This window comes from Xiphophorus maculatus, chromosome 8 (assembly GCF_002775205.1).
Source record: "Xiphophorus maculatus strain JP 163 A chromosome 8, X_maculatus-5.0-male, whole genome shotgun sequence".
Taxonomy (NCBI): domain Eukaryota; kingdom Metazoa; phylum Chordata; class Actinopteri; order Cyprinodontiformes; family Poeciliidae; genus Xiphophorus; species Xiphophorus maculatus.
The window spans coordinates 22,999,845-23,026,328 of NC_036450.1; the positions used below are offsets into that span (position 1 = coordinate 22,999,845).

The following is a 26,484-nucleotide window of genomic DNA, read 5'->3' on the forward strand; positions in this document are numbered from 1 at the left end:
ATCCCTGGTGGAGGAAAAAGTTTAAAATGGGTTGTTGCTGTTGTGTTGAAAGTTGACTTGTTTTCACTTTCAGCACCCCATAACGAAACAGTCTTTTGTACATTAATTATTATAAATAGGAATCTTAAAGGGATTTTTAGGAAAACCTCCTTCACTTGCTTACCCTCCATGAAATGATTAGGTGAAAAATAAAAGCATTTCCTCTGCTGTTTCTTACAAACACCAACCCACACATGCAGATTTGGTTCGCTTGATTTATTCGTTCATTTATTGTTTCACACAACATCAGACTTTTGGAGTGTTATGGCATGAGTTTGAAGCTTGCAGTACAGTAACTTGACATGGTTTATGATCCGACTCAGACTGCTTGTTGAGTCCTAAAAGATACTCGGGAGACGGGGTTAGATTAGACAGTTTGGGTTTGTGAAGTTTGAGGGAATGTCACTCATTTTTTTCTGCTTTTATTCAGAGGAGGATTTATTTTGGGGTGTCAGGAACAGGGACGGGGAGCTCAGGCATTTTGGGTGGCCTTGTCAAAGAGCACTTTCAGCTGCTCCTTGGAGGTGGCCTCTTTCTGTTGCATCAGCTCGGCGTGCCCCTTGGTGACACCCCAGCAGTCGGGTTTGGACATCGAAGGACAAAATGGCCGCCCGGAGGCGGGCTGTAGTTTCTCCCAGTATTCCCGACGGGCTCTACACACAGGACCAGATCCCATTAGTTTACACATTGATCCTTTTACTGTTATTCCCAAAAGGGAAAGGATTTAAAACGTAATACTTTAGAGAATTATCTACCTGGCTCTGACCCAGGGCTTGGTATGCAGCTCCAAGCCGGTGCCCCATTTGCCGTGCTTCTCGGAGCCGGCAGGAAGGAATCCCCGCTCAGGTTCCAGCTCTTCAGAAACAGCACGGATGTGGTAGGGCTCAAACCCGCAGCACCCGCCGATATAACGAATGCCGGCGTTGTACGCATCCCGGGCGTATTTCTGCATCTCCCATCTGGTCAGGATTCTGGGCTCCAGGGCTGTCGGGGAAAACGTATGCAAATGATTCTGTAGTCGCAGTTTATTGTCAGTGGGGCTGGATGATACGGCTATAATAATAGTAATAATAGAGAAACTGAAACTGACAAAAACAATAGGTTGACTACCATAGTCAAACATGTTAAAATCAGCTGAAACAAACCTTGTAAATGGCTCAAAAATGCAGCTAGGAATTCTATAATGTAAAATAAATAATAAAGCAGGAATTTAGGTAATTTAGTAAGAATTTTTTCAATATAGACATTACAATTCAGATCTTAATATCGGATCAATGCATCCCTATTTTCAAGCGGTTGTGAAGGATGGTGGCAAAACCTGAGACTGCTGCTGTGCGAGTTACTCAGCAGGTAGTTGCTAGGTAACCAATTAGTGAGTGAGTTAGTTAATGCCACCAACGTTGCGAGGTTGGCTAAATCCTTTCCTCTGCCTACATCCCCCAGAATGCTGTACGGCTCTAGCGCGTAGTTCAGTGACATTATTGAATATTCTATCCGACGTGTTATCTGCTGATATTGATTACGTGTCTATCGCGATATATATTGCTACTGATTTATCGTCCAGCCCTAACTAACTGTCAGTGTCTGTGGTGAGAAATAAAGCGAAGGTGAAGCGCTCACCGAACGGGAACTCGGGAAGATCGATGAATCCTTGTCGGTTGCAGTCGGGAGTGTGGTAGCCCAGCGGCTGGGTCATGTAGTGGGCCTTCAGCCCGGCCTTTTCCACTCCCTCCTTCATCAGCTTCACGGTCTTCACGCAGGTCTCTGGGTCAAAGTGGCAGTTGATGCCGACAATGTTTGCCCCTGCGAAACAAATGAATAACTCTGTAACGCTACTACACTGGCAAAACAGTGTTTGTTTGTTGTTGTTGTTGTTTTTTTACTTTTTTCCTGCAATAGTTAATGTTAGTGCAGAAGTATTGTTCTTATTCCAAGAAGTAAACATTGTTGTTTTCCACTGTAATGTGTTGAAATCACCAGCAGAGGGCAGCACAAGCCTGCCATCCTGAAAGTTAAACTTGAAGAAGAGTAAAAAGTCAGTGACACCTATGAAAAGTGTTAGTCCTCAAATATGACATTAACTAAGAAGCTACATTTTTATTTGCATGACCTGTATTAAAACCGAGGTTTCATGCTGTAAACTACATTCAAAAACTGTAAAAAATAAAATAAAAAAACAATAGGAAACTGAACACTAACCAGAGGCAGTAACACATACCTTAAAGTGTTGAATTTCAGTCAATTTTACTCAGCAATTCATAAAGGATGATTATGATTTTCAAACTGTTGTTGATTTTTAGACAACATGAAAGTTATTTGGAACTTCATCTGCTCTCAGGATGTTAAAAGATTTTGTAAGAGTTTTCTAAACTGTCATAAGTTTGATGTAAATTGCCTGAATGAGGGTGACAAACTGTTTAGGAGTTTGACATAAACTGTGTAATATAAAAGGTGAGTCAATGGTCCAGTAGAGGGAAAAAAACAGATATCTCTTGTACATCGCTGATTTGTGGGGGGGTTTTCTATCCCTATTTATTTGTTATTTACAAATCGTTTATTCCAGGAGTTTGTGCCTCTGAATAAATCTCGTCCTGTGCCTTTAGTGCACTATACGCTCTTCTGATTTGTGAACTGATTTTTATTGTCATTGTCTTTTCACAATAAGTCATCTTTGTTGTTCAGCAATACTACACACTACATTCCTGCACAAGTGTAATTGTACGACACTATAAGCAAAGCGCCACTTATGACTGAAATACAAATCTAAATACGTCTGCAGAGACCACTGGAAGAAAACACTGGCAGCTTTAAATCCTTAACTCCCTCATTTGTAGGCCACATACTGCATTCCATGGTTTCGAAACCAAACTTTGACTTTCCGCAGCAGAACTTTGTGATATGAAGACCAAAAGCAACACTGGCCAGATTTAGCCACAGTGCTTACATAATCCGGTCAGGTTAGGAATACATATATTTTGAACTTCTCCATGTGTGGTTCAGAATCCACAACCAGGACATAGGAATGGTTTTTACCCGTCAGGCTACGACATGACCGGTTATGAAAAACCTTGTTACCTGCTTTCACAAGCTTGACGGCGCATTCCCCAGGACTGACTCCATTCAGGTCTCCCTCAGGTCCGATGCACAGAGTCGCAGCCACGGGTTTTCCAGAGGTCTTCAGAACCTGAACGGCCCACTCAGCCTCCTCCACGTGCTCAAAGTACTGAATGGGGCAGAATGGACGAGGAAAATCTGAGTTACAATCTGTGACGACTCTTAGGAATAGGAATCAAAGCACTTGAGTGCAGCAACAGTTAGGTGTAGTTCTGGTGATGTTTGCACCTTTGGATTTTCAGAATACAACTCACAGACAATCGGTAAAGTTTCAAAATTATAGGCACCCCTGGAGCAGTAGCACCCCCATAAAATTTTCAGAAGGTTGGAAAAAAAAATAAAAATAAAAAATTGAGGAAAAATGTTAGGGGGGCACAACTAAACTAAAAAAAAGGAATAAAAGAAGTAATAATAATATTTATTTATATTAATATATATTTAATTTTAGTTTTGATTTTATAAATTAATTAATTTATTGGGTTCTACAACAACTACAAGATGACTTTGTAAGGCTTTCTAGGCCAACATTTTTTAAGAGGAGGCCATGGTCCCCCCTTTCCCACCTTTTGGGGACGCCACTGCCCTGTTGAAAATGTGAACAAAACCTGTTATGGAAATGCCAATCTGGGTCATATTTCTATTTAAAATATCCTGGTATGTGAAAAGAGCTTATGATGTCACACTAACAAGTGTTCCAAGAGCCTTTTGCATAAAACACAGGCCCACCGTATCACACATCCTTTACTGTACTTCACAGTATAAGTATGGGCTTTTCCACATATTAAAGTTTTGCTTAAGTGTTTGTTGCTGAAAAGCTCAATCGTAACCTCGTCTGACCAAAGCGCACAATTACAGTTGAGGATCATCTAATTAACAGGAATTATTAGAAGTAACTATCATCTTGACCCGGGATGTCGTCAAAGACAATTATCTTGCAACATGGAACTGAATAAACACTGAAATGATAGATTATGAGATTATTCTACTGCAAAAAAGGTGATTAATTGTAAGGCTTTCTACCCAGCTTTACAAGACATCTCATTAAATGTAGAGGGAACTACACCTTAACAACTTTCATTATGAAAATGATTGCTTTTGTTGCCCTCTTGTGGACATAATCAGTCCACCCACCCTCAGTCACAGCAAGTGTTTAACCTCCATATGTTGTTGATGGATTTTTAGTTTGGGAGGGATTTGTGTTTTTGTTTTGTTTTTTGTTAAAAAAGGAAAATCCACACAAAGATATCCTCATTGGGATTTTAAAATGAGACCCCCTTTCGGTGAGGTGACAGTGCATTAACACATATAGCAGTTTTCAATATGGAGTATCCGGGCAGTTTCCCAAGGCGACATTAGAAACGTGGTTGGCAGGGTGCCCAAGAGCTACAAAATAAAATATATCTTTTCTATTTTTTGTGTCCTGAAAAGGTTTGCTGCTACTTGTATGCATGTGTAGCAGAGTAAATTTACCCTTCCTTGTGATCTGGGCAATAGCCCAGGGCAGCATTAGAAAGGGGAGGGGCACCCAAGAACTACAAAGTATTTTTTTTTTCTGTCTGTGGTACCCTGAAAAGGTTTGGTATGTGTAGTGGAGTAAGTTTTACTTGCTTGCTGAATACTGGGAAACTAGGTTATCTGCTTCCTGCTGAAAAAAATAAAAATAAATCAGACAATTGTTTGCATTTTAATTGGTTGGGGGGGCGGAAGAAGGAGGGTCTTGCCCAGGGGACTATTCCTGCAAGAAACTACTAAAAAATGTTGGTCATGATAATAAAGTCATTTATTATCCAGAGCTATACGGAGTAGTTTGTCCACTACTGGACTGCTAGGTGGCTCAAATTTTAGCTTGACTTTACGTATGAAATACCTCTTTGTGCTTCAGATTTTCACGTCTTCTCAACACCAGCTACGTCTTGTGTCCGTCACATACCTCTGCGATCAGGAAGTCGACGTTTTTCTTGACGAAGACGTCAATCTGCTTCTTGAAGATGGCCTTGACGTCTTCCTCGCTCTTGCAGCTGAGGTACGAGGGCGTCTGCGAGACTCCGCCCGCCACCAGAGCGTCGCCCTCGTCGGCCACCTCCCTGGCCAGGTCGCAAGCCGCCTCGTTAATTTGCTCCCCCTGAAAGTTCACGAGGAGAAAAGAAACACTTCACTTTTACATTTCGCTCGAGAGCAACCCTCATGGTTCAAAGAGGAGCGTTGAAGCCCGATGAACCTTTTTGAACTTTATTACGTTACATTTATAGTTATAAATGTATTTTATTGTGATTTCATGTGATATATACGGAAGAGGGCCACTGACAAAAAAGAATTCAGGCTTTAATTTTCTGAAAACGAAAGTCGGAATTCTGAGACTAAATATTTCTGAGAGAAATAACTCAAAATTAATACTTTCTTTCTTAGAATTCTGGCTTTAATATTCTGATTCTTGGAGTCAAAATTCTGAGATTAAAATCTGATTTGTTTTATTTTTCAGTAGCCCTAATCCTTCTTCCGTAGATATATAAACAAAAAGTGGAAAACACATTGTGCAGCCACCGATAATGTAACAACGTCATGTAATAAATTCCCAAATAATATTGCAGTTTTGAGCCCATGTCTTTGATAACATAAGTTATAATGTTATTCACGAAACATTGAAAAAATGTTTTATTTGAAAACATAATAACTGCAGCCAATAATGTAATAATAAACAAATGGACCGGATAAAAAGCTAAAGCTGGTTAAAATGGTGGGCCAGATTTGGTTCTAATGGCCTACTCAAAGTCCATTTCTAAAGCCAGCAGAAGATCTGTGACAGAAAGTAAACATCATGGTTCATTAATATAATTTAATAAAGCTATTTTGCAGGGCGGGGGATCGGTATATGTGGAAGTTCAGGAAGTGTGAAAACTTTCAGGAACTGTAGCTTACAGTGAAGCGCTGAGTGTTCCCTCTGTTCTCCAGTTTATCATCGCTGGCATAGAAGGTGAAGGTCTGCATGACGTTAGAGCCAGCTCTCAGGAACTCCCTGTGCAGCTGCCGCACTGGAACAACACGCCGCTGTTAGCGCATCGTCTCCACCGGGAGTCCGGAGATTAGAAGACAAGAAGAGAAAAATAAAATAAAAAGTACGGAACCATGCAGTTTACCTGCTTCGGGGTATTCGGCCGCGGCCTCTGGAGTCCACGGCCCCGCTTTCACGTAACCTCTCTTCTCCAGGGCGAAGACAAACCCTCCGTCTCCGATGACCACCTCTCCTGCATCCAGGCGCTCCAGAATGCCCTGAGCGCGCCACAAGAAAGTTGCCGGGAAGAAAACTTAAAACACAACGCTGTTTGACGTCATTTTAAATAAATAATAATAAAAAAAAAAGTGCAAGAGAAAGAGTAACAACATTTTAAACTGAATTGTGCACATTACTATTGGGCTCTTCGCCGTGCGCACTTACTTTCTTCGGTGCCATGGTCTCCGCGGACGCCTCCTCTCAGCTGCACCGTTGCTCCGAGTCTGGGGGAAAGGATCCGTGAAGGCATCCATGCTGCATTTATAGTTCAAGACGGGAGCGCAGCCCCTGATGTCACAGCAAGAACCGCCTGCAACCCCTCTCCACACGCGGATCGTCTTTCCAACTCCCTCCCTTGCTATTAGCTGCAAGTTTTGCGCAAGAAATTTATTTTGGCTGCTGTTGGCCGACAGACAAAATGTGTGATGTTGGCAAAAAAAAAAAAAAAAAAAAAAAAAAAAAAAGGTAGCTGAGAAGAGAGGTGGTTTCAATGTTTTTCTTTTCCGCGCTCCTGGCTCCGACATGCCAGGAAAGCGCCGAGAAGATAAAAGCCCAGTCTTGTATGCAGCATGCTCTTACTTTAGCTCACGCTTCCACTGCGTGGCTTTTGTCTTGTACTCACTGATATGTGGTTCCGTTCCAAAAGTTGCACAATAAACAGCAATATTTTTGGTTTATTTAGCCTGTCAAAGCAAAAATAAATAAATATGAAAGGGAAAAAAAGCATTCATTTTCAGTCTTTCTTGCCATGTTAATTAGTTCCAAATTAATTTATAAGCAAACTAAACAGCTTTCGAATTACATATTACATTAGGAAGCTAAACTAAATGTTTAACACTGAGCTAAATAACTGTCTAAAAACAAAAAATATTTAGCTCATTAGCCAAAAACGTAGCTTTAAATTAAATATTTCGATTGCTGACTAAATATTTAGTTCCAAAGTAATTATTTATTTACCTTACTAGACATTTAATTTCCAAACTAAACGTTAAATTTTCACATTAAGCATTTAGTTTCCAAGCTAAATATTTAGCTTGGAAACTAAATAACAAGCAAGCTAAACATTTAGCTAAGTACTTAGCTTCTCCTGCTAAATATTTAGGTTGCTAGCTAAATAGCAACCTAAATACTCAGGTTTCCGTAACGTGCTACATATTTATCTCGTATAGCTACATTTAGGTTCAAGCTACATGTGTGTGTTTTTTATTATTATTGGTTTTCCTCTCCAGGTGTCCAACGTCTTAGCTGAGAATAGCACGTGCCGTTTCAATGGCTCTACCTGTAGACGCGCTCGTGGATGAACAGCAACCACTTCCGCCACTGCAGTCAAGAAAGGACACTTCCTGTTCATGTTTGATTCACTGTTTAGTTGCGTTACAGAGAGAAGATCGTCATGGGGAAATGTGTGGAAAATCTGGTGTATTGATTGATTGATTGAGGTTTAATTATATATTGCTGGGAGAGTGGATGTGACTTGAATAAATAATAATTTATGAAGATGTAGCAAAGAAGGCTAACCATGACATGTTGTTCTGTTGGCACTTTTACAAAGCAAACTTGCCAGTTTATTTAAATCTTACATTCTAAGCAATTTAAAACATTTGAATGAATCTAATCTGAAACAGTCAAATAATCTTTAGTACTACACTTATTCTATTTTTTTTAAAAGAGAAAAATACTATTTATCTGGTCTGTGTTGCAATGCAAACACTTAGGTACGATGACGTATTAGGGTCAGTATAGATAGCAAAAAAAAGCAGGAGTAAATTTCCACCAAAATTTCAAATGTTGAGATTAATCTTAGAAAATTTCTGGAAACAACAGCCACAAATAAACAAAAAACAAAGACATTTCTGAGTTTGAAAAAAAAATGAAAATTTGCTAGAAAAAAAAACATGCAAATTTCTGAGTCGCAAGTCAAACATATTCAAAATTTGAAACTCAGTCATCCTTCAAAAGTTGGACATTTTAAGGACTCGTCAACCAGAGACGGACCAGTTTTAATTTAAATCATGTGATATTTCATCCTTAGCTCAGCTGGAAAAGTAACTTTTTCATGGAAACTTTTATTTTAAAACTAATAATCTGTAAACGTTTGCTCCTTTCTCCCACAAAGTCTTCCTCGTCTCTGAGCGTTATCACTGAATACACACTGCCACACAGGTAAGAGACGCGGTTCCATCAGGCCTTTCAGTTCCAGTTATCAGGAAACCACATCCGGCTGAAACTTGCTGCAACCGTTCCAGCAGGGTTAAAGGTTGTGCTGCTCACAGAGGCTCCAGGACAGAGATCAATGTTTCTGGATGGAAAGGTCAGGCTGAAGTTGACCGATGATTTCGGGTCAGCTTATTGATTCCTGTTGGATACATGCCACTGTCCAGACTTTTGACCTGTTCTGATATTACTTTGCTTCTTTTGGGCTATCGTTGATTGTTTTTGTTCAGTTTTCTCACTATAACACGGGAAAACATATAGGAGAAGTGTTGCATAAATCATTTTCAGATAGGATTTCTAAGGTTTAGTTCCAGGTTCTGGAAGACATTATAAGTCTCCAAAATAAATAAACAAAATCAAATCAAATAAAACGTATTACGAAGTCTCTGTGCACAAAAGTCTCCTTCAAAACAGACTTTTGTCATTCAAAAAATGCTACAAAAAACATATCACAGCAGGTTTTTCTATTCAAAATTTAAAAAGTTGCAACTCCTTCAGAACCTTGTTCTACTTTTTCACTTTTAAAATGAAATTCAATGAAAAAAATCATTAATTAATGGGCTTTTTTAAAATAATTTTTTTAAATTTATTTCCTTTTTTTTTATCCGGATCTTCGGCGCACAAACGGTTAACTCCGGCTGAACCTCCCTGCTGTCTTGCCTTCGGACCTGTGGGCGGATCCAAAAGGCGCCCCGTCAGTGTAAAAATGGGATATTTGTAACTTACTCCGGCCAGCACCGGGGTCCAAACAGAGAGGGGGGGTTGACCGTGCAGTCTGCTCGGTCCGTTTTTCTGTCAGTCTGTTAGCGCAGATATGTCTCGGATATTAAACCTCATTAGCGTTCAACTGCGCAAAGACGTCAGTGCGCGTGGAGGGATTCCACGGCTCCCCGCGAGGACCGTCTGCTGCACCGCAAGCAAACACGCAGAAGAAGGGTGAGACGAGTCCGCCTCCCTGGACTGCTTGGACCAAACACTTTACATCAAACCGGAATTACTTTGCTTATGTAATGAAAGTGTAGCTTGCATATAAACACTCAGAGCTAAATCTCACGCAACAAATGTCAACCAAACAGTTAAAACTAAACTTAAAGTCACTTCTCCAGCTGAAGCATGCAACACCTGAGCAATAATGTACGCGCTGCTGCTGCTGCTGCTGCATCTGTTCACCTGCAATCTATGCCCTGCAACTTTTGCAGTGATGCCGCTTCAGCTTTGGGGAAGCGCTGGAAGGACACCGCAGACACCGTCATCATTGGCGGAGGATGTGTGGGTGCCAGTCTGGCCTATCACCTGGCCAAAGGCGGCGTGAAGGATGTGGTGCTGCTGGAGAAGTCTGAGCTGACGGCGGGCTCCACCTGGCACGCTGTACGTCCACTCTTAGTCCCAAATGATTTACTGAGAGGAAGCAGGCTGCTGGCAAATTCAGGAAGATGACTGCTTCATTCAGCCATTGTTTACGTCCAGATTTTCTGAGTCTGGCTTCTTCTGGTCCAGAATTATGAAGCATCTCGGCCTGTCACAATAACAAATGCTGCTGGACAATAAATTGTCCCAGAAGTTATCGCGATAAACAATAACATTGTTGATTAGAGACAATTTTCAAGTAATTTAACAGTAATAGTATAGTAATAATGCAAGAACACATTCTCAGTGATCAATAAATGTCTAAGTTCCAATGAACATTTTATAATGGAACTGAAAGCTGTTTTAAATATCCAAAATAAATAAACAAAACAACAGAAATAGCAAATAAAATAAATGATGAAGTCACTGCAAAAAAAAACTGTCCTTCAAAAAAAAAAAAAAGTGCTAGTTGAGACAAAAGCTTTTGATCATCCAGTTTTTGGATGATCAAAGAGAGAAACAATAAATCACACAAATGGAAATTATTGAGTTTGTTTTAATTTCTCATGCTATTAATTGATTTATTGATTATTGCGACAGGCCTACACGCGTCTCACGTCAACGCATTGAAAACTATTGGATACGCATCCGATACGGAAGTATGGAAGTGGCAAAAATCTGCTTTTTTTGAGAGGTGGAGAAAATCTGAATTGGACAGTTCAGACTGCCATGAATAAATCGTACATGGGCAAAAGAATTGGGGTTTAGGTCGCATGCGCCTGCTGTGTGAACTTAGCCTTAGAAATGTAGTGATTCAAGCAGAGTTTATGATTTCTTTTATTTAATGCTGCTGCAGAGCTGAAGCTGTCGGTTGTCCTTCCTCGACAGCCTGCTGAAGCGAGCGTCTGTTCGGCAGCTGCTCTTAACGTGAATCTGCAGTTATAACTTTCACACCAAACAGCTGCTGTGCTATATGTTTTCAAGGCACTGGAGTTCCTGACCCACTTTGGAGCTGCCACTGCACCCGTATTCATTTACAAGCTTTCATTACGTTTTGACTTCCATAAGCTCTTGTGTGTGCCAAAAAATTCAAATATCACAAAAAAGTGCATTCATTTCTGGCATTCGTTTCAAAAAGTGAAACGTCTATGCCATAGAGACGTATGGCACATAAAGTGGTACACTTCTGGCTCTCATTGAAATTGAACTGCATCAATCAAGGGAGGGCCATGTCATTGCCAACGCAGATGGCTGTTCTGCTGTATCCAAGCATTTTAGGGGAAAGTTAAGTGGAAGGATTCTGAAGCAAAGCCACTTCAAGAGACTGCGTGAGTCCTAGAGGAGTGATGTTGACTGTGGCTCTATATATTTGTAACATCGTGGATTAATGGAGATTTTTCCTAATAAATGCATGCTTTGTGGCTTTTGCATTAGTACAGTTGACTTCTGAGGTATGTGATATTCCTAGTTTAAAACGGATAGGAAGGATCAGCCTTTGTGTTTGCATTTCAGGCAGGTCTGACGACTTATTACCATCCAGGCATCAACCTGAAGAAAGTCCACTTTGACAGTATCAAACTCTACGAGACCCTGGAGGCGGAAACGGGGCAGGTGACGCGCCTCGGCGTCGTTGTAATCGTTCCATGTTTTGAAACGTCGCGCTCACGTCGCGTATTCTGTACCGTCTCTCCCTGCAGGCCGTGGGCTTCCACCAGCCCGGCAGCGTCCGCATCGCCGCCACAGCGGCCCGCGTGGATGAGATGAGGTACCAGATGACTCGGACGCATTGGCACGTGACGCCGCAGTACCTCATCGGACCGGAAAAAGTCCAAGAACTCTTCCCCCTGCTCAACATCGACAAGGTTTGTATGAGTCAGCGCCAGATCACACGGCGCTTATGTGATGAAATCAACTTTGGAGATTTTCTTTTGGTCTGTGTCCGTTCTTTTCTTTGGGTCGTCATGTTGACCATTGTCTTTACCCTCGCTTTCCAAGTTACTCTTTGGATAACACACATACAATAGAAAAACTCATCTCCTCTAACACAAATCAATGGAATTTGAATGTTGCAATTTTCATAAAATGTACAATGTCACCAGAAAGTATCCACACCCCTCTCTTTTTCTACATCTAATTTTTACTTACAGACTTCTTTTTCTAATTTAAGTATAGCTTACTCTTAAATACCTACACAAAGTGGTTAATAATGACAAAAATATGAATGATTTTGAGATATTTTTGTAAATTTCTGAAAATGAATTGCCAACATTCAAACTGAAGTTGGTTCAAAAGTATTTCTTGAAGCATCTTTGGTGCATTTTGGTTTGATAAATCTGTTTTAATTGGAACAAACACCAATTTATAGACATCTTTGAAAAAAAGAAAAAGGCTGAATCAAAGGTGCTAAACGTACAGCCACAGTTATTGGCCAACCCTGGTACATTTGTGTGAAACGCCTTAAGATAAAGTAATCCTTTATTAAAGGATCATCATCTTAAAATCAAAATGCTTTTTTAAATTTGAATAGGAAATATTTGTTCTTAATACAATTCCTGATGGCTGACTTATTGGCAGCCTTTTAAGACAAACGTAACTGCGGCATATTTTTATTTTTATTACCCCTCCAGGGGGTCTTTTTGTGGGCGCTAGTGTTCCTTAAATGACAGTAGGCTGACAGGAAACGGGGAAGGAGAGCAGCAATTGTTGACGGGTCCGGGAGTTGAACCCGCGATGGCCGCGTCGAGGACTCAAGGCCTCCAAATACGGGTCGCGCTAACCGCTATGCCACCACGGCACGCCCACTGCGGCATATTTTTAGTTGGTTCTTTTTCAGTTGATCTGAATGTCCAGGAACTGGTATTTAATATTCCACGATTCCCTGTTTCCTTGGGATTTAAATCATTTCCTACTATGGTTTTACATTTAAGGTGACTTTATTCTTTCAGGTGCTGGCAGGTCTTTATACCCCCGGAGACGGCCACATCGACCCGTACTCTCTGACCATGTCTCTGGCTGCGGGAGCTCGCATGTACGGCGCCCAGATCTACAATCCGGCTCCAGTCGCCGGGCTCAGCCCGACAGCAGACGGGAAGTGGGACGTCCAGACTCCTCACGGGACCATTCGTGCAAATCGCATCGTGAACACAGCAGGTTTGTGCGTGCTGATGTCGATAATGAGGTTTTTGGAAATAGCTGTTGTGCTAAAGAAGACAAAAAATAAAATAAAAAAACAGCATGAACAGTTGAAAGCTGTTTCGTATTAAGAGCAGAATATATTTGACTCAACAGGGAAATATGACACTGGCAATTTTACCTTAACTTATGAATATCGATATGTATTGTTGGGATTTTATTTGGAACACCAACACGATGTTGTTCAGAAGTGTGAAGTTGAAATGCATTTGTAGACTGCAATCTAGCTTTAATTTTACTTTAGAGAAATGACCTCTTCTTCAGCCCGCATTATGTTTCACTGCTGATAATGACACTCTTTCACCATCTTCGTCCGGCATGCCTTTATGTATCAGCTCACACCGAAGGTCGCGCTAGACTTTTACGTTTCTGTCATTTTGACTGACGGCGTCCAAACGACAAAAATTCCGTCACATTCTATTTTCACCAGTCAGTTTTTAAATACCGACATTCGGTTTTGTTTTGATCGATATTCAACGAGTTGAACAGAGAATCCAGATGCCATCGCAGAGCAAGCAGATGAACACATGCAACTTTTTCTTTGCAGTGAAACCATCAACTTTGGCCCCTAGAACTACATCAGAACAATGAAGTTAAACGACTCCACTTGAATTATGAACACTTCACCTGCTGTGGTCTGAACACACAGCCTCACAGGTACTCTGTGTGGAAAGTTGAAAATGTCTGCGCATCTGCGCCAAAGTAGTCGGTGGCGTGAATTGCAATCTGTCAAAATGATGGGCGGCTTTCACATTTTTCTGGGTTTTTTATTTTTCTTTTTTTGTCTAAAAAACCCCCAAAACGGTCAAATATGGAAAATATTCCGTCAGTGCGAGCCCTGGTTGACTGGGACATAGAACCGTGATGTTTGGGATCGTATGAAGAGATAAAAGTGGCACTTTCAGTTAGCTCAAATATTGTGACCCAACCAATCAGAACCTTGCAAGGACATGACATCGTCACCTGGGCTTTCCCACGCTTAAGAAAGTTGTTAAAAAGAAATCATTTCTTAGATGAGTCAGGTATTCTGGTATCTAGTAACTGGCCTAAAACTAAGAAAACAAATCGTTCCTCTGCCAATTTTTTTTTTAACAAAATGGCAACAAAGTTCATTTGAGAAACAGATGGAGCGTTCCTGCAGCAGCGCTAACACAGCAGAGCATCTTATCTGAAAACTCTCCACAGCAGGAGAACTTTGCCCACTCAGACCACAGCCTGCAGAGTTTGTACAAGACAACTTTGAGTGTAAACTGGGCCAGACCAGTTCTGGGGAGATCTTGTTTACAGCGTCTCATTTCGTCCCTCCTACCGCTGAGTGTTTTTTCAGCTCTGATTCAGGAATTTAGCTTCAGTCCGTTATCCCCCTTCGGCACTTTTCTTCCCCGAGGAAGGTGTTGTGTAACTGAGCTGCATTTAGGTCGTGTAGCTTTTTGATTAGTCATCTTTTTGTTCTAGAGGCAGTATGGTTAAATATGGGAAATCAGCAGCACATGGCAAATTATAACGCAGCAACAACAGAACCCATATTGTGAGGATCTGTTGAAGTTTAGCACGGCTTCGCAGCCAATACCAAAACCCCCCAGCAGATCCCATTCCAGCCAATCGTGAAGGAGCAGAACATGCACACCTCCTGACATTATTTATTTATTTTTTTTTAGCTTTTTGCAACTGGATTTTTACATGCGTGACATTTTTTTCTTTTTTAATTAAGCTCAACTGCTTTAATTGATATTTTTGGTCTAACATTGTTTGCATGCTGCCTTTTTGTGTGTGTGGTGCAGTGCTGGTTTTAGGAAATACAACGCCGAACTCGCTCTGACTTTGATTCTCATTGTTCCTCCACTCACCGTGGATTTCCATAGATTGAAAACAGATGCCGCTGCTTCCTAGGCAGCAGAAAACCTCGTGGAAAATCAGCCAGTTTTTCTGTTTGTTTTTTTTTTTCTTTTTCAAACATCTACAAAGGCTGAAAACATCTCCAGAAACAGAATAGGCTTTAGCTCTTTTTAAAATGCATTGTGGGTAGAGTTGAGATGAGAAGCACAGGAAGCTGTTTTTTTTTTTCTTGCATAATGTGTAAGAAATTTTATGTCCCTCACCTCTTTCTCCAGATTCCCTTCATAGGCCCCTTAGATATGCATACCGGGTCCTCTTCCCTAGTGCACACCCTAAATAGAAACCTACAAACATGCTGGCAGAGATGGGTTTACAGCAGTCGTCATGGTAATGTTACGCATAATTTTTATTATTGTATCAGTTTTTTCCTGAATTAAACCTGTCCTCTTTTACGAGAGGGGAGCCGTCAACACGGAAAGTTCTGTACTGTTTCTGTACTCACCGTCAGTTTTTGTGTATATTTCTCTTGCGAACAATGTTTTTTTTTTTTTTAATTGCCCGGTACTGTAAGGATAATGTAGTTATTGACCTCAAGACATACGGTGCGTTTCGTTTCCCTCCGAAGTCGGAACTCGAAGCCAGGTTCGACGTCACATCCGAGGGGACGGCATTCCAGGTGACGGAATCGGTAGTCAGAATTTCGTCATGGCGACCAGAGGATAGAGGATAAGAAAAATCAGTCATGTATTATTTTTATCCGTCAAATTATAATCATATTAACATAGGTTTTTCAGCCTATTTTTTTATGCGGTTTAGTTAATATTCACCTAGTTGAACCGTGAATCCAGATCCCATCACACATAAAGCAGATAAATGCATGTAACTTTTTCTATATAGTGACAAAAACCACTGATTGTGGTCCCAATAACTTATAATAAATGAAATTAAACGACTCCACTTAAATTACAAGATCTTCCCCTGCTGCGGTCTGAACGCACAGCCTCACAAATTCCTCCTGGTCGCATCTATAGAGAAATCTGCGCTGGTTCATCGATCAGTTGGATCTGACTGATCCAAACCGATCAATTGAACTCTGCAAGCTTTTTACCCTGTGCGCGGTCCAGAAGTGCACTTTTACCAGGATTGTTTTGTGTGGCTTTGCTTCCCCGAAGCGGACGGATGTTACGTCTGCCGCGCTCATCCTGAACGCCGCTTTTCTTTTGGGCGCCGGAGGGTAACACCTTCCAGCTCAATTTGTTAAAACCGCAGGAGGAGCGTGAGAAGTTTAATTCTTCGCAGCGGCCATTTTTAAATCCCAGCTGGTGCCTTGGTATGGCCATGGCTGCATTATGAATAGATCTTATGTAACCGTTTACATCCGTCGCTGCCATAAATTTTAATGACTTTTATTCACGTGTGATTTTATTTTTCACTTCCTATTTAATGGAAACGGCGCGATTGCGAAATGGTGTCTCTTCAACATTAGCAGAATATCGACAAAGGTTTGCGCACATGTGTAATGGAAACGCCGCTACTGTTTGGAGTTTTCCAGCCAGTCCTGGTGCCTACAAACGTCCAAAAACATCTAGGCCGTGTTCAGACAAACGAACCTTGAAACTCACTGCAAATTATGTTAAGGAGTTTCAGCTGCGGATAACTTGTTCAACTGAGCGTCTTCTGTACTTTCAGCAATGCCTAATATTAGCGGCAAAGCCCAGTTTCCTGCGACATTTTAAGCACACTGATTTGACTACTGAAAGTCTAAACTCATACATTGAGAGACAGATTAACACTGAGCACAGCCAGGCTTGCTCTGAGGGTTATTTTAGGTGAATGTGTTGATGCTCGTTATGCAATGAATTAGCCCTGTGTGCAAGTTTTTGGTAAACAGCCTTCTGTCCAGTTGAGCTGGTTGGAAATAACAGCACATGTTGAGGGCGTCTTGCAAAGAATTTGCTTTAAAAAAAAAAGCAAGTATGATTACTTTTTCGTGATTGAACACATATTAACAGTGCTTCAACTGGCTTCAGCTGCACTCTTCTGGTCTGGCAACTTGACCTGGACTTCATTCACCGCACTAGCAAACTCCAAAACCCAGTTTATTTGTTTTGTAGAAGTAAATTTTTAATCCAAGTCATACTGTACTTCACATATAATCAGCAATAGCTCCTGTTTGCTTTATTTTTTTCCTTCTTGTAAATGGTTGGTGCAATGTATTGTACATTACATAAGGCGAGGGGAGGCAGTTTTATGACCCAAACTTATTCATCAATAAATAAATGTTTTATATGTGCAGATTTTCTCATTTCTGCGTCGTCTATCCTCTGTCTTTATTGTCAGTATTTTTTCAGACACATGCAAAGCTTTATTTCAGGTTTTAATTGTATTTTATGAACTAAACTGATGTTTACCATATCTTCAAAAGTTGTATTTCTTGCTGAGAGTTGGACGAAAACATTGCCAATGAGTGGAGAGGAAAACACTGAGAACGGGGATGACAATAAATCAGAATGTCATAAAAAAGTTGATTCATTTCAATAATTTAACAAAAAATGTGAAACTCATATAGAGCATTGCAGACATTATAATGATTATGGCTTGCGGATTTGGAACACTTTAACAGCTTCAAATACATAAATGTATACTTCCTGTCGCACTGTTTATGTTTTAAAAGGATTTTGGGCGCGTGAAGTGGGCCAGATGATTGGTTTCCAACACCCCACCATCCCTGTGCATCACCAGTACGTGGTGACGGCAACGGTACCAGAGGTGAAGGCTCTGAAGAAGGAGCTGGCCGTCATCAGGGACCTGGAGGGCTCCTACTATCTACGCCAGGAGAGAGACGGGCTGCTGTTTGGTCCGTATGAGAAGATGGAGAAAATGGTTCTTCAGGACTCCTGGGTTAGAGATGGAGTCCCGCCAGGTCCGCCTCCCACGGATCATCCACATCCTAATTTGTCAACAACTTATTTTTGTCGGCAGGTTTGTATTTAACTTTGTCTTCTTATTATTGCTGCAGGTTTTGGGAAGGAGCTGTTTGAGTCGGACCTGGACAGAATAATGGAGCACATAGAGATGGCCATGGAGATGGTTCCCGTGCTGAAGAAAGCCGACATCATAAATGTCGTGTCTGGACCGATCACATACACCCCGGACCTGCTGCCCATGGTTGGACCACATCAGGGCGTCCGCAACTACTGGACTGCCATTGGTTTTGGGTGCGTTTTGAAGAGGGGCTTGTTTAGCTGAGAGGTGCAAAAAATTTTTTTTTTTTTAATCAGCAGAAGATAAAGGAAATCGGAGGCAGCTGTATGGCAACAACACGAGTCACGATTATATTAAATTTACACAATTATATACCGGCTTGAATACATATATATTAACTTCTAATCATTGGTTTATGGTCACTTAAAAATCCACATTTTGCACGTTTTGTGGTTCTATTTGGGTCTCAGCTGCTTCCTAAACCACCTGGTTGGTTGTGCAGGAGGCCCCAACTCTGCTTTTCAAAGATGTACATTTCTATAATTGTGCATCTCTTTGCAGCCATTTTCACATGCGTGTGCAAAATTGGGGCTGCGTTGGGTGTGGCCAGCAGCAGCCTATTTAGATTTAAAGTGACAAGAGGCCTTAAAACAGTTCAATTAAAACAGACAGAACTGACCAGACTAAAATATTTAAGAATGATTTTATGTAAAAAAAAAATTTAAAAGTGGAATGAACATGTTTTGTGTAGGCAGACCGATACTATTAGGCTTCAAGGAAGCCTAATTGCATGTTTGGCATGATTCTGGTTCATATATGTGACCACTCTAGAGGTAACAAGGATGTTGCTTTTGAAGCATTGTTTAAAAGTTTTAAATAATCTTGAAGTGGGTGTTTTAAGAACGCCTTTCTTTACCTCCAAAGCCAGTTTTGATTGGTGTTTGGGCGTCTTGTCCTATTGGAACAATCAATCAAGTTCAAGTTCTAACCGGGCATGTGTTGATTTGAGGTGAGGTCAGTTGTTCTTCATTGATCTGTCCACCTTGTGTGATGCACTAGTACCAGTAGTAGCAAAATAGCCCCACAGCATGATGCTCCCGCTATCACGCTTTACAGTTGTTACAATGTTTATAGGTTAGAAAGCCTCTCCTTGATTCCTCAGAGCATACCTTTATGTCACTGTGGCAAAATAGCTATAAAAGAATACAGTTCTTGTACTTGTGGAAAAACTGATTGATTCCAGTAAATAAACTTTGAACTTTGCTTGTGAAGGTATGGAGTTATCCACGCCGGCGGCATTGGTAAGTTCCTGAGCGACTGGATTAGGAACGGAGAGCCTCCATACGACCTGATTGAATGCGATCCCAACCGATACGGCAAATGGACGGACGTACCTTTCATGTGCGCCAAAGCGAGGGAGTCTTATGGCTTCAACAACGTGGGTAAGAAGAAAATAAAAGGTATCGCATTGTTTAGCTTTGTTGGAGGACTGTTATTAAGGTCATAGTGTTGGGTTTTTCCAGTCGGTTACCCCAAAGAGGAGCGGTTTGCCGGTCGGCCGACGTGCAGGACGAGCGGCGTTTATGAGCTGCTGAAGGACAAATGCTCCATGGGCTTCCACGCCGGCTGGGAGCAACCCCACTGGTTCTACAAACCCGGAGATGACACCGGATACAAGTATGGCGTTTCCTTAAAACTGCGATTTTCCTGTGATCTGAATAAAAAAAACCCTCATCGTTGGGTTATTTAGCCTTTTCAACCATTTTCAACAGCTAACACCGTTTGTTGTCTTCAGGGAAAATCGTGATATAGTCCAGTCTCTCCAGGAAGTTGAGATGTTGCTATCTCAAGTTTTAATACACTTTCATTTATTCGCAAATTTTGCTTCAACTTGCAATTTTCAGTCATCTGCAAATCATCCTCCTTCCACTTTCTGTCGTCCTTTTTTGTCGTTTTCACCACTAGTAACATTTGGGTGCTTATCACATAACTCGTGCGATGCGAAAGAAGTGTTTCCATTTCGAAAATGTAGAAAATTTATTTTCGAAATATCAAATTGTGCAATTTTACTTGGACTGGACTACGCAGCAGATTGGACTACGCAGATTGACGGAAACGCAGCTGCTGACTTTTTGTGCTCCCCTCAGGCCCAGTTTCAGACGTACCAACTGGTTCGGACCTGTCGGGAGAGAGTGCAGACTGGTGATGGAGAAGGTGGGCGTGATCGACCTCACGCCTTTCGGGAAGTTCGTCGTGAAAGGGAAGGACTCGCTCAAGTTGCTCGACCACCTGTTTGCCAACACCATGCCGAAGGTAAAGCACGAGCGTAGCCTGTTGCAAAAAGTCACCCAGCTGAGTGATTCCACTGTCAGTCAAATGGGCTGTTTTCCAATGTACCGTCTGTCCCAGGTCGGCCAGACTAACATCAGCCACATGCTGACACCTGCTGGGAGAGTTTTTGCCGAGGTCACCGTCACCCAGCTGACGCCGGGAGAGTTCCTGCTCGTCACAGGCTCGGGCTCTGAGCTCCATGACCTCAGGTGAGAAAGGGCTAGAATCTAGGGCTAGACGATATGCCTGAAAAACTGATGTAAACGTTTCATATCAGTCCATATCATAAACTACTATGTTTTTGGTTTCAAATATCTAAAATACTGCCGTGATCCTTCCAGTTTTATCTGCAATTTTCTCTCCATCTGTTGTACTCATTTTCTCCTTCTACTCCATGCCATTGTTTTTTTTAATTATTCATTTTAAGCAGTTGTGAGGCATGGTGGCGAAACTCGAAACTCCTGCTACACAAGTTACTCAGCAGCAGGGACGCCTGGTATAAGTGGGCTAGAAGGGCTAAGCCCTCCCTGACATTTACAATAAAGTGGTTAAAATAAACAACTTAAAAATAACTACTTAAAAATAAATACATTTTATAAATAATGTATCACATTTTGTAAAATTTTCAACACACCTGGTGTCAAACCGCCTGGGGAAAACCCTGGGGGTCTTTCTGAAGGGCTAATTTCTGACAGACCCATTTAGCGTCACTGTCTGTCACGCCTCAGAATGATTGACAGGCGTTTAGCCACGCCCCCTCGGTCTGCGGCTCATTGGGGTTAATTTTGGTCGGCCCAGGACCAGCCCGCAGGATTCATCCAATCAGGATGGACTTTCCTCGAGCTGGAGTGTGTGTGGGCGTGGTTTAGCGTAGACTGAGAAGGAGCGACGGCGAGCAATATTAGCATATACGAGGTGGATTATTTAGCCTTTATGTGTCCCAGAAAAATTGATGGAGTGAGTTTCTCTTTAAATAAGGTAGGTCTAATTTAAAAACATATTGTATCTTGTTTCATTTTATCAGTGTAATTGTGTCCAGTGTTGGGGAATTAATTTGGACAACTGCAGAAGCTCTATGTAATTGGTCTTTGGTATGTTTCCATGGTGGGTTCTTTTATGGTTGTCTATAGCAGGTTTTCTGCTTATTTTTCAAATTGGATGGGTCTCTCATTGAAATAAAAAAAAGAAAAAAATTATTAAAAAGAGAATATATATATATATATATATATATATGCCCACCCTTCAAATATCACCACCAGCTGCCACTGCTCAACAGGTTGTTGCTAGGTAACCGTAGACTGAGTGAGTTAGTTGATGTTGCCCACCTAGCTTAGCTGACTGTGAGAGGTTGAGTGGCCCAAGCCTTTTTTTCTGCCTACATCCCACAGAATGCTGTGTGGTTCTGGATCTGAGTTCAGTGAAATTGTACTTAGTCACACTTCCGGGAACTTTGTAGTTGCCAGCCATCCTTGTAGGCCGTTGCTAAGGAGTTGCTATGACAACAGTAAACAAGCCACAAGCTTAGAACTAGCTCTCGCCTCATCCCTGTCTAACTTATAAACAATATAAGAACATTGCAAATACTACTCGATTATGATTTGAGTACTCTGCCCACCTCTGTGTAATATTAGGCTAACTAGCAAAATTAGCTTGCTTAGCTTTGCCAAACTAGCAAAATTAGCTTAGCTAATGGAGTTTTTATCTGCAAGCTAAGACGGATATGCAGCCTCCTTTTCTGCCAGTCAGTTTCTCTTTTGTTCTTTTAAATAAAGTTTCTTCCTTTGTGAAAGAAAGAAACTATCTGAACAGTCAAACTCGTTTTTGCTGTGAGCACGGAAAAAAAAACAACAGAATCCCTTTTTTTCTACCAGGTGGCAGGTGGGGCACAGAAACAGGTAGGGGAAGGAGGTTACGCCTGGACTTTTTAACCACGTCCTTTGTTTCTTACTAAACAGTCGAATTAATTTTTGCTGTAAGCATGTGAAAAATACTATAACCTTTCCAGCAACTGGTGCAGGCGGGGGAGGGGTAGTGCAATGAAACTTTTTTTTTTTTTCAATCTTTTTTTATTTTGAAAGGTAGCATTTTAGAAGCAGAAACTTGTCTCATGCACGTCCTCTACTCGGTGTTCGCAGAAACGTTTTTAGCTCTCAGCAGCTAAAGCTCAAGCCTGGCTGGATAACTTCTCTCACAGTCTTTTTTTCTAACTGCTGAAATTTAAAACCTCCCAGCAGCTGTCGGTACTACACTCCTCCTTTTGCTCCGGTTGGAAGCCGCAGCGCATTAAGACATTCCTACCCAGCCCACTTTCAAGACACAGGGGAACATTAGCGGCTACGCAGCGACCTCCAATGCTTGCAGTGGAGGTGCATGGCTCATGGTGCCAGCCTTGTATTTAAAGATCCATATTTTTGACCAAAAAAAAAAAAAAAAGTTAAAATATGCAAAAAATAAAGTTTTTCTTTGTTTTTTTAAAGTTTGTTTTCCTGCTTTTGGTGTGAACTGGGCTCAGGTGGATGGAAGCAGAAGCTGCAGAGGGCGGATACGACGTGGACATCAGGAACGTGACGGACGACGTCGGCGTGCTGGGAATTGCGGGACCGAATTCGCGGAAGGTTCTCCAGAAGCTGACAGACGAGGACATGAGCGACGCCGGGTTCAAGTTTCTCCACTGCAAGAACATTCAGCTGGCTGGCGTCCCGGTCAGGGCCATCAGGATCTCCTACACCGGTAGAGGACACACTTCCTTTTATTCATTCATAAAAAATAAAAGGAGAAAAAAAACGAAGTACGGTCAGAGGAATCCACACTCTACTGTTCCAGGGTTCGGAGCTGCTTGTAGATGTTCGGTGTCTCCATGTGTAGGTGAACTGGGCTGGGAGCTGTACATGGACCAGAAGAACTTGGCGGCGGCGTACCAGGCCATGATGGCAGCGGGAAAAGACGAGGGCATCGACAATTTCGGCACCTATGCCATGGCCTCGCTCAGACTGGAGAAGGGCTTCAGGGGCTGGGGAGCGGAGGTGCACAAACTGACATAAAATACAGATGAACATCACCAAACTCACACTGCATGAACGATTTCTCTACCTGTGTTTAAAAGTTACCATTTCGCGATCCTTGCACACTTATATATACCACATTCCCTGCAGTTGTTCAATTTACTGCTTGTCTGTGTTGAGAAATATTGATCATTTCCAGATCATCTTTTTAGTTAAGACCACAAAGTTAAAGTCTTCTCTCATTGGACAAATTGTCTTTTCTACGTCTTTGCTGCGTTTCCTATGTTGCTTTCAATGCCAGAAACGTGAGATAGTTTTGCAAAGTGCTGCACATGTTTTGCTCTTTTATGAATAAAAACATTTTGTCTTTTCAGATGAACTGTGACACGAATCCTCTGGAAGCTGGGCTGGACCATTTCATTAAACAGAACAAGGTAAGTGCAGCTGTTTTAAGCAGGAGAGACGTTTGTATTTAAGCATCTATCACATGACTTGCGGTAAATCTTTGGTCTGCGAACAGCCGGCCGACTTTGTCGGCAAAGCGGCGCTTCAGGAGGTCAAAGCCAAAGGCCTGAAGAGGAAGCTGTCCTACCTCTCTGTGAGGACGGCCGACGTCGACCCGGAGGGCAACGAGACCATCTGGCTCGACGGCAAGGTCGGAAATGATAAAATCACAAACGGCTCGTTGTAATATTATGTAATAACACCACAATATGTAGCCGTGTAATGAAATCGGGCTTCAAAATGCAATAAGACATGAAAACCGCATCATATAGTAATTCATAAAAATTTAGCAAAATCCTTAAATGCATTTTGTAATACGTCCTGCCACATTGTTTAGTAAAGTTATTACATTTTTTGCCGATTATTACAAAATGCAGAAGTAGTGCGTTTTAAGTAACTTGTCCTTTATTCTAGAAAAAACCCATACCATGTTAGAGAGAGGAACAAGACCGTGAATAACATTTAAACTGTGTATCCATTGTGATGGTGAAAATACACCGATGGTTTTCTATGTAGACAGAAAAATTAAGAGGAGTAAATTTCTGCCAAGAGCGAAATCTGAAATTTTATAGAAAAAAAAAAAAAGAAGGAAATGTTTGAGTTTGAAAAGTAAACAAATTGAGAAAAAAAAACTCTGAAATTTTCAAGAAAAACCTCGGAAATTTCTGAGTTTGAAAAGTTGTAAATTTGATAGGCAAAAAAACAAAACAAAAAACAAAATCACATTTTGGGATTAATTTCATAAATTTGCTAGATTTCACAAAGTGTGTGTGTGTGTGTGTGTGTGTGAGGGGGGACGTTTTATTATTACTCATTAATTTTTCTTATTTGAGGTCCAGTAAGCTGAACTCCTCTTCCTCCTCAGGTGGTGGGCAACACCACGTCCGGAGCCTACAGCTACAGCAGCCAGCAGAGCCTGGCGTTCGGCTACCTTCCCCTGGAGCTGTGCTCTGTGGGCCAGCAGGTGGAGGTGGAGCTGCTGGGGAAGAAGTTCCCCGCCACGGTGATCCAGGAGCCCCTCGTCCTCACCGAGCCCACGCGGACCCGGCTCGCTAAGAAAGCGAAGGCCAAAGCATAAGCAGCCGTCGACATCAAAGACCGGTTCAAAAAAATCCTGCTGTGAATGAAAAACAAGAATGAAGGGAGGAAAAAAATAAATAAATAAATGTGGTCCACATGCTGAACTGTTTGCAGATCAGGGGACAGTTTAGATAAAAACAAAAAAAAAGAAAAACCTCCTGTGTCCTGACAAGATGAAGGAAACAAATTGTTTGGATGCCATGGGAAGTCTTCCACAATGTGTGTGTGTGTGTTTGTGTGTGAGGGGGAGTAATTACCTTTTTTCTGATTCCATGAAAGGAAGATCAGTGTTTACAGGTCAGATGTTCCCGTGTGATAACTGGAACAGAGCGTGGAGCCGCCAAGAAATAACCAGAAGAAAAGTTGTTTCCTTACATGTAAAAATATATATCGTTTTGTAAATCATTTTTGTGTGACTAAGGCAATTACAATTGTGTAAATAGTACATCGTCAGCATCCCGTTCAGTTCAGTTATGTAGGCCTTAAGCTATAAACTATACTGCTAATTAATTACATAGCACATGACCCATATGAAACTGAAGATACTTAAAATATTTTTTAAAAATCATAAAAAATGGATTTATCAGGCCAAAATGTACCATTATGGTTTAATTAAATAAATATGTTTGTCACAATTTAAGTCAAACTGGAAACATACATTCAGAAAGTAATTGTATCTATTATAAAGTCAGATGTCCAATACTGTAATAAATTAAATACATAACTAATTATGTATTTATTACATCATTATGAATCCAAGCGTTTATTTAAAGCAGGGGTCCCCAAACTTTCTCCTGTGAGGGCCACATAACTTGTCCCTTCTCTGATGGGGGGCCGGGGTCAGTTTGTAACAGAAAAAGTGTGACGATTGTAAGAGTGCTAAACATAAAAATGTATTGTTTTTCAGAAAGCACAACAAATAACCTTTTCTGGATTCTTCAGAGAACAAAAGTTAGGAAATAACACTATTTATGAAATAAATAATAACCAAATAACACTGGGTTCTCCACATAAAAAAAGGGTTAGGGTCAATTATATGCATGTATAAAATAGTTACTAACTAGTAGTTAATAATAAATAAAGTTCATTACTAACATTTATTTTATTGCAAAAGTCCAACTTATCAAATAAAAATGCACATATATGAAAATACTCTGGTATTGTTCAGGGGGCCGGAGCAAATGTGGAGGCGGGCCGCATCTGGCCCGCGGGCCGTAGTTTGGGGACCACTGATCTATACAGTCTAGTAGAATAATTTCACACTGATTTTGAGTTAGTGGGGCACACGATTTGGAAGCTATAAAAGAAAACATAATTTAATATTAAAATGATTTATCCATCCTAGTGGGGTCGGGAGGTGCTGGTCCCTATGTCCAGCTAACGTTCCTGACGAGCTGCGGAATACACCCTGGACAGGTCGCCAGTCTGTCACTTAAAATTTTAATAGAGGATAGTGTGCCTCGTGTAATAGCATGAATTACCGCTTTTTTTTTGTATCAGTTGGTCACAAGTCATTTATTTACAGGAGTGTTTGGTTCGGAAATTTACGGTCCCAATGTAAACCTCCGAGCG

At 41.3% G+C, this 26,484-nt stretch overlaps 2 protein-coding genes across 2 annotated transcripts; one reads left to right on the top strand and one right to left on the bottom strand.

The window, feature by feature from the left end:
- Positions 1-240: 240 nt before the first annotated feature.
- On the bottom strand, positions 241-6,695 carry LOC102218191 (betaine--homocysteine S-methyltransferase 1-like). The gene is made up of 8 exons (XM_005802439.2): positions 6,587-6,695; positions 6,288-6,420; positions 6,070-6,182; positions 5,084-5,275; positions 3,115-3,262; positions 1,660-1,842; positions 795-1,023; positions 241-692 (listed from the first exon to the last, which is right to left on the bottom strand). Exons 1-8 carry the CDS (start codon positions 6,599-6,601, stop codon positions 512-514), a joined length of 1,194 nt encoding a protein of 397 aa, XP_005802496.1. The 5' UTR covers positions 6,602-6,695; the 3' UTR covers positions 241-511.
- A 2,617-nt stretch (positions 6,696-9,312) lies between these two features.
- Positions 9,313-25,357, top strand: dmgdh (dimethylglycine dehydrogenase). Its single transcript, XM_005802474.2, has 16 exons — positions 9,313-9,571; positions 9,835-10,003; positions 11,495-11,593; positions 11,680-11,844; positions 12,928-13,132; positions 17,685-17,933; positions 18,030-18,228; positions 19,268-19,437; positions 19,519-19,672; positions 20,143-20,308; positions 20,405-20,535; positions 22,839-23,056; positions 23,192-23,349; positions 23,703-23,762; positions 23,849-23,983; positions 24,698-25,357. Exons 1-16 carry the CDS (start codon positions 9,450-9,452, stop codon positions 24,908-24,910), a joined length of 2,613 nt encoding a protein of 870 aa, XP_005802531.1. The 5' UTR covers positions 9,313-9,449; the 3' UTR covers positions 24,911-25,357.
- The last annotated feature ends 1,127 nt before the right edge of the window (positions 25,358-26,484 follow it).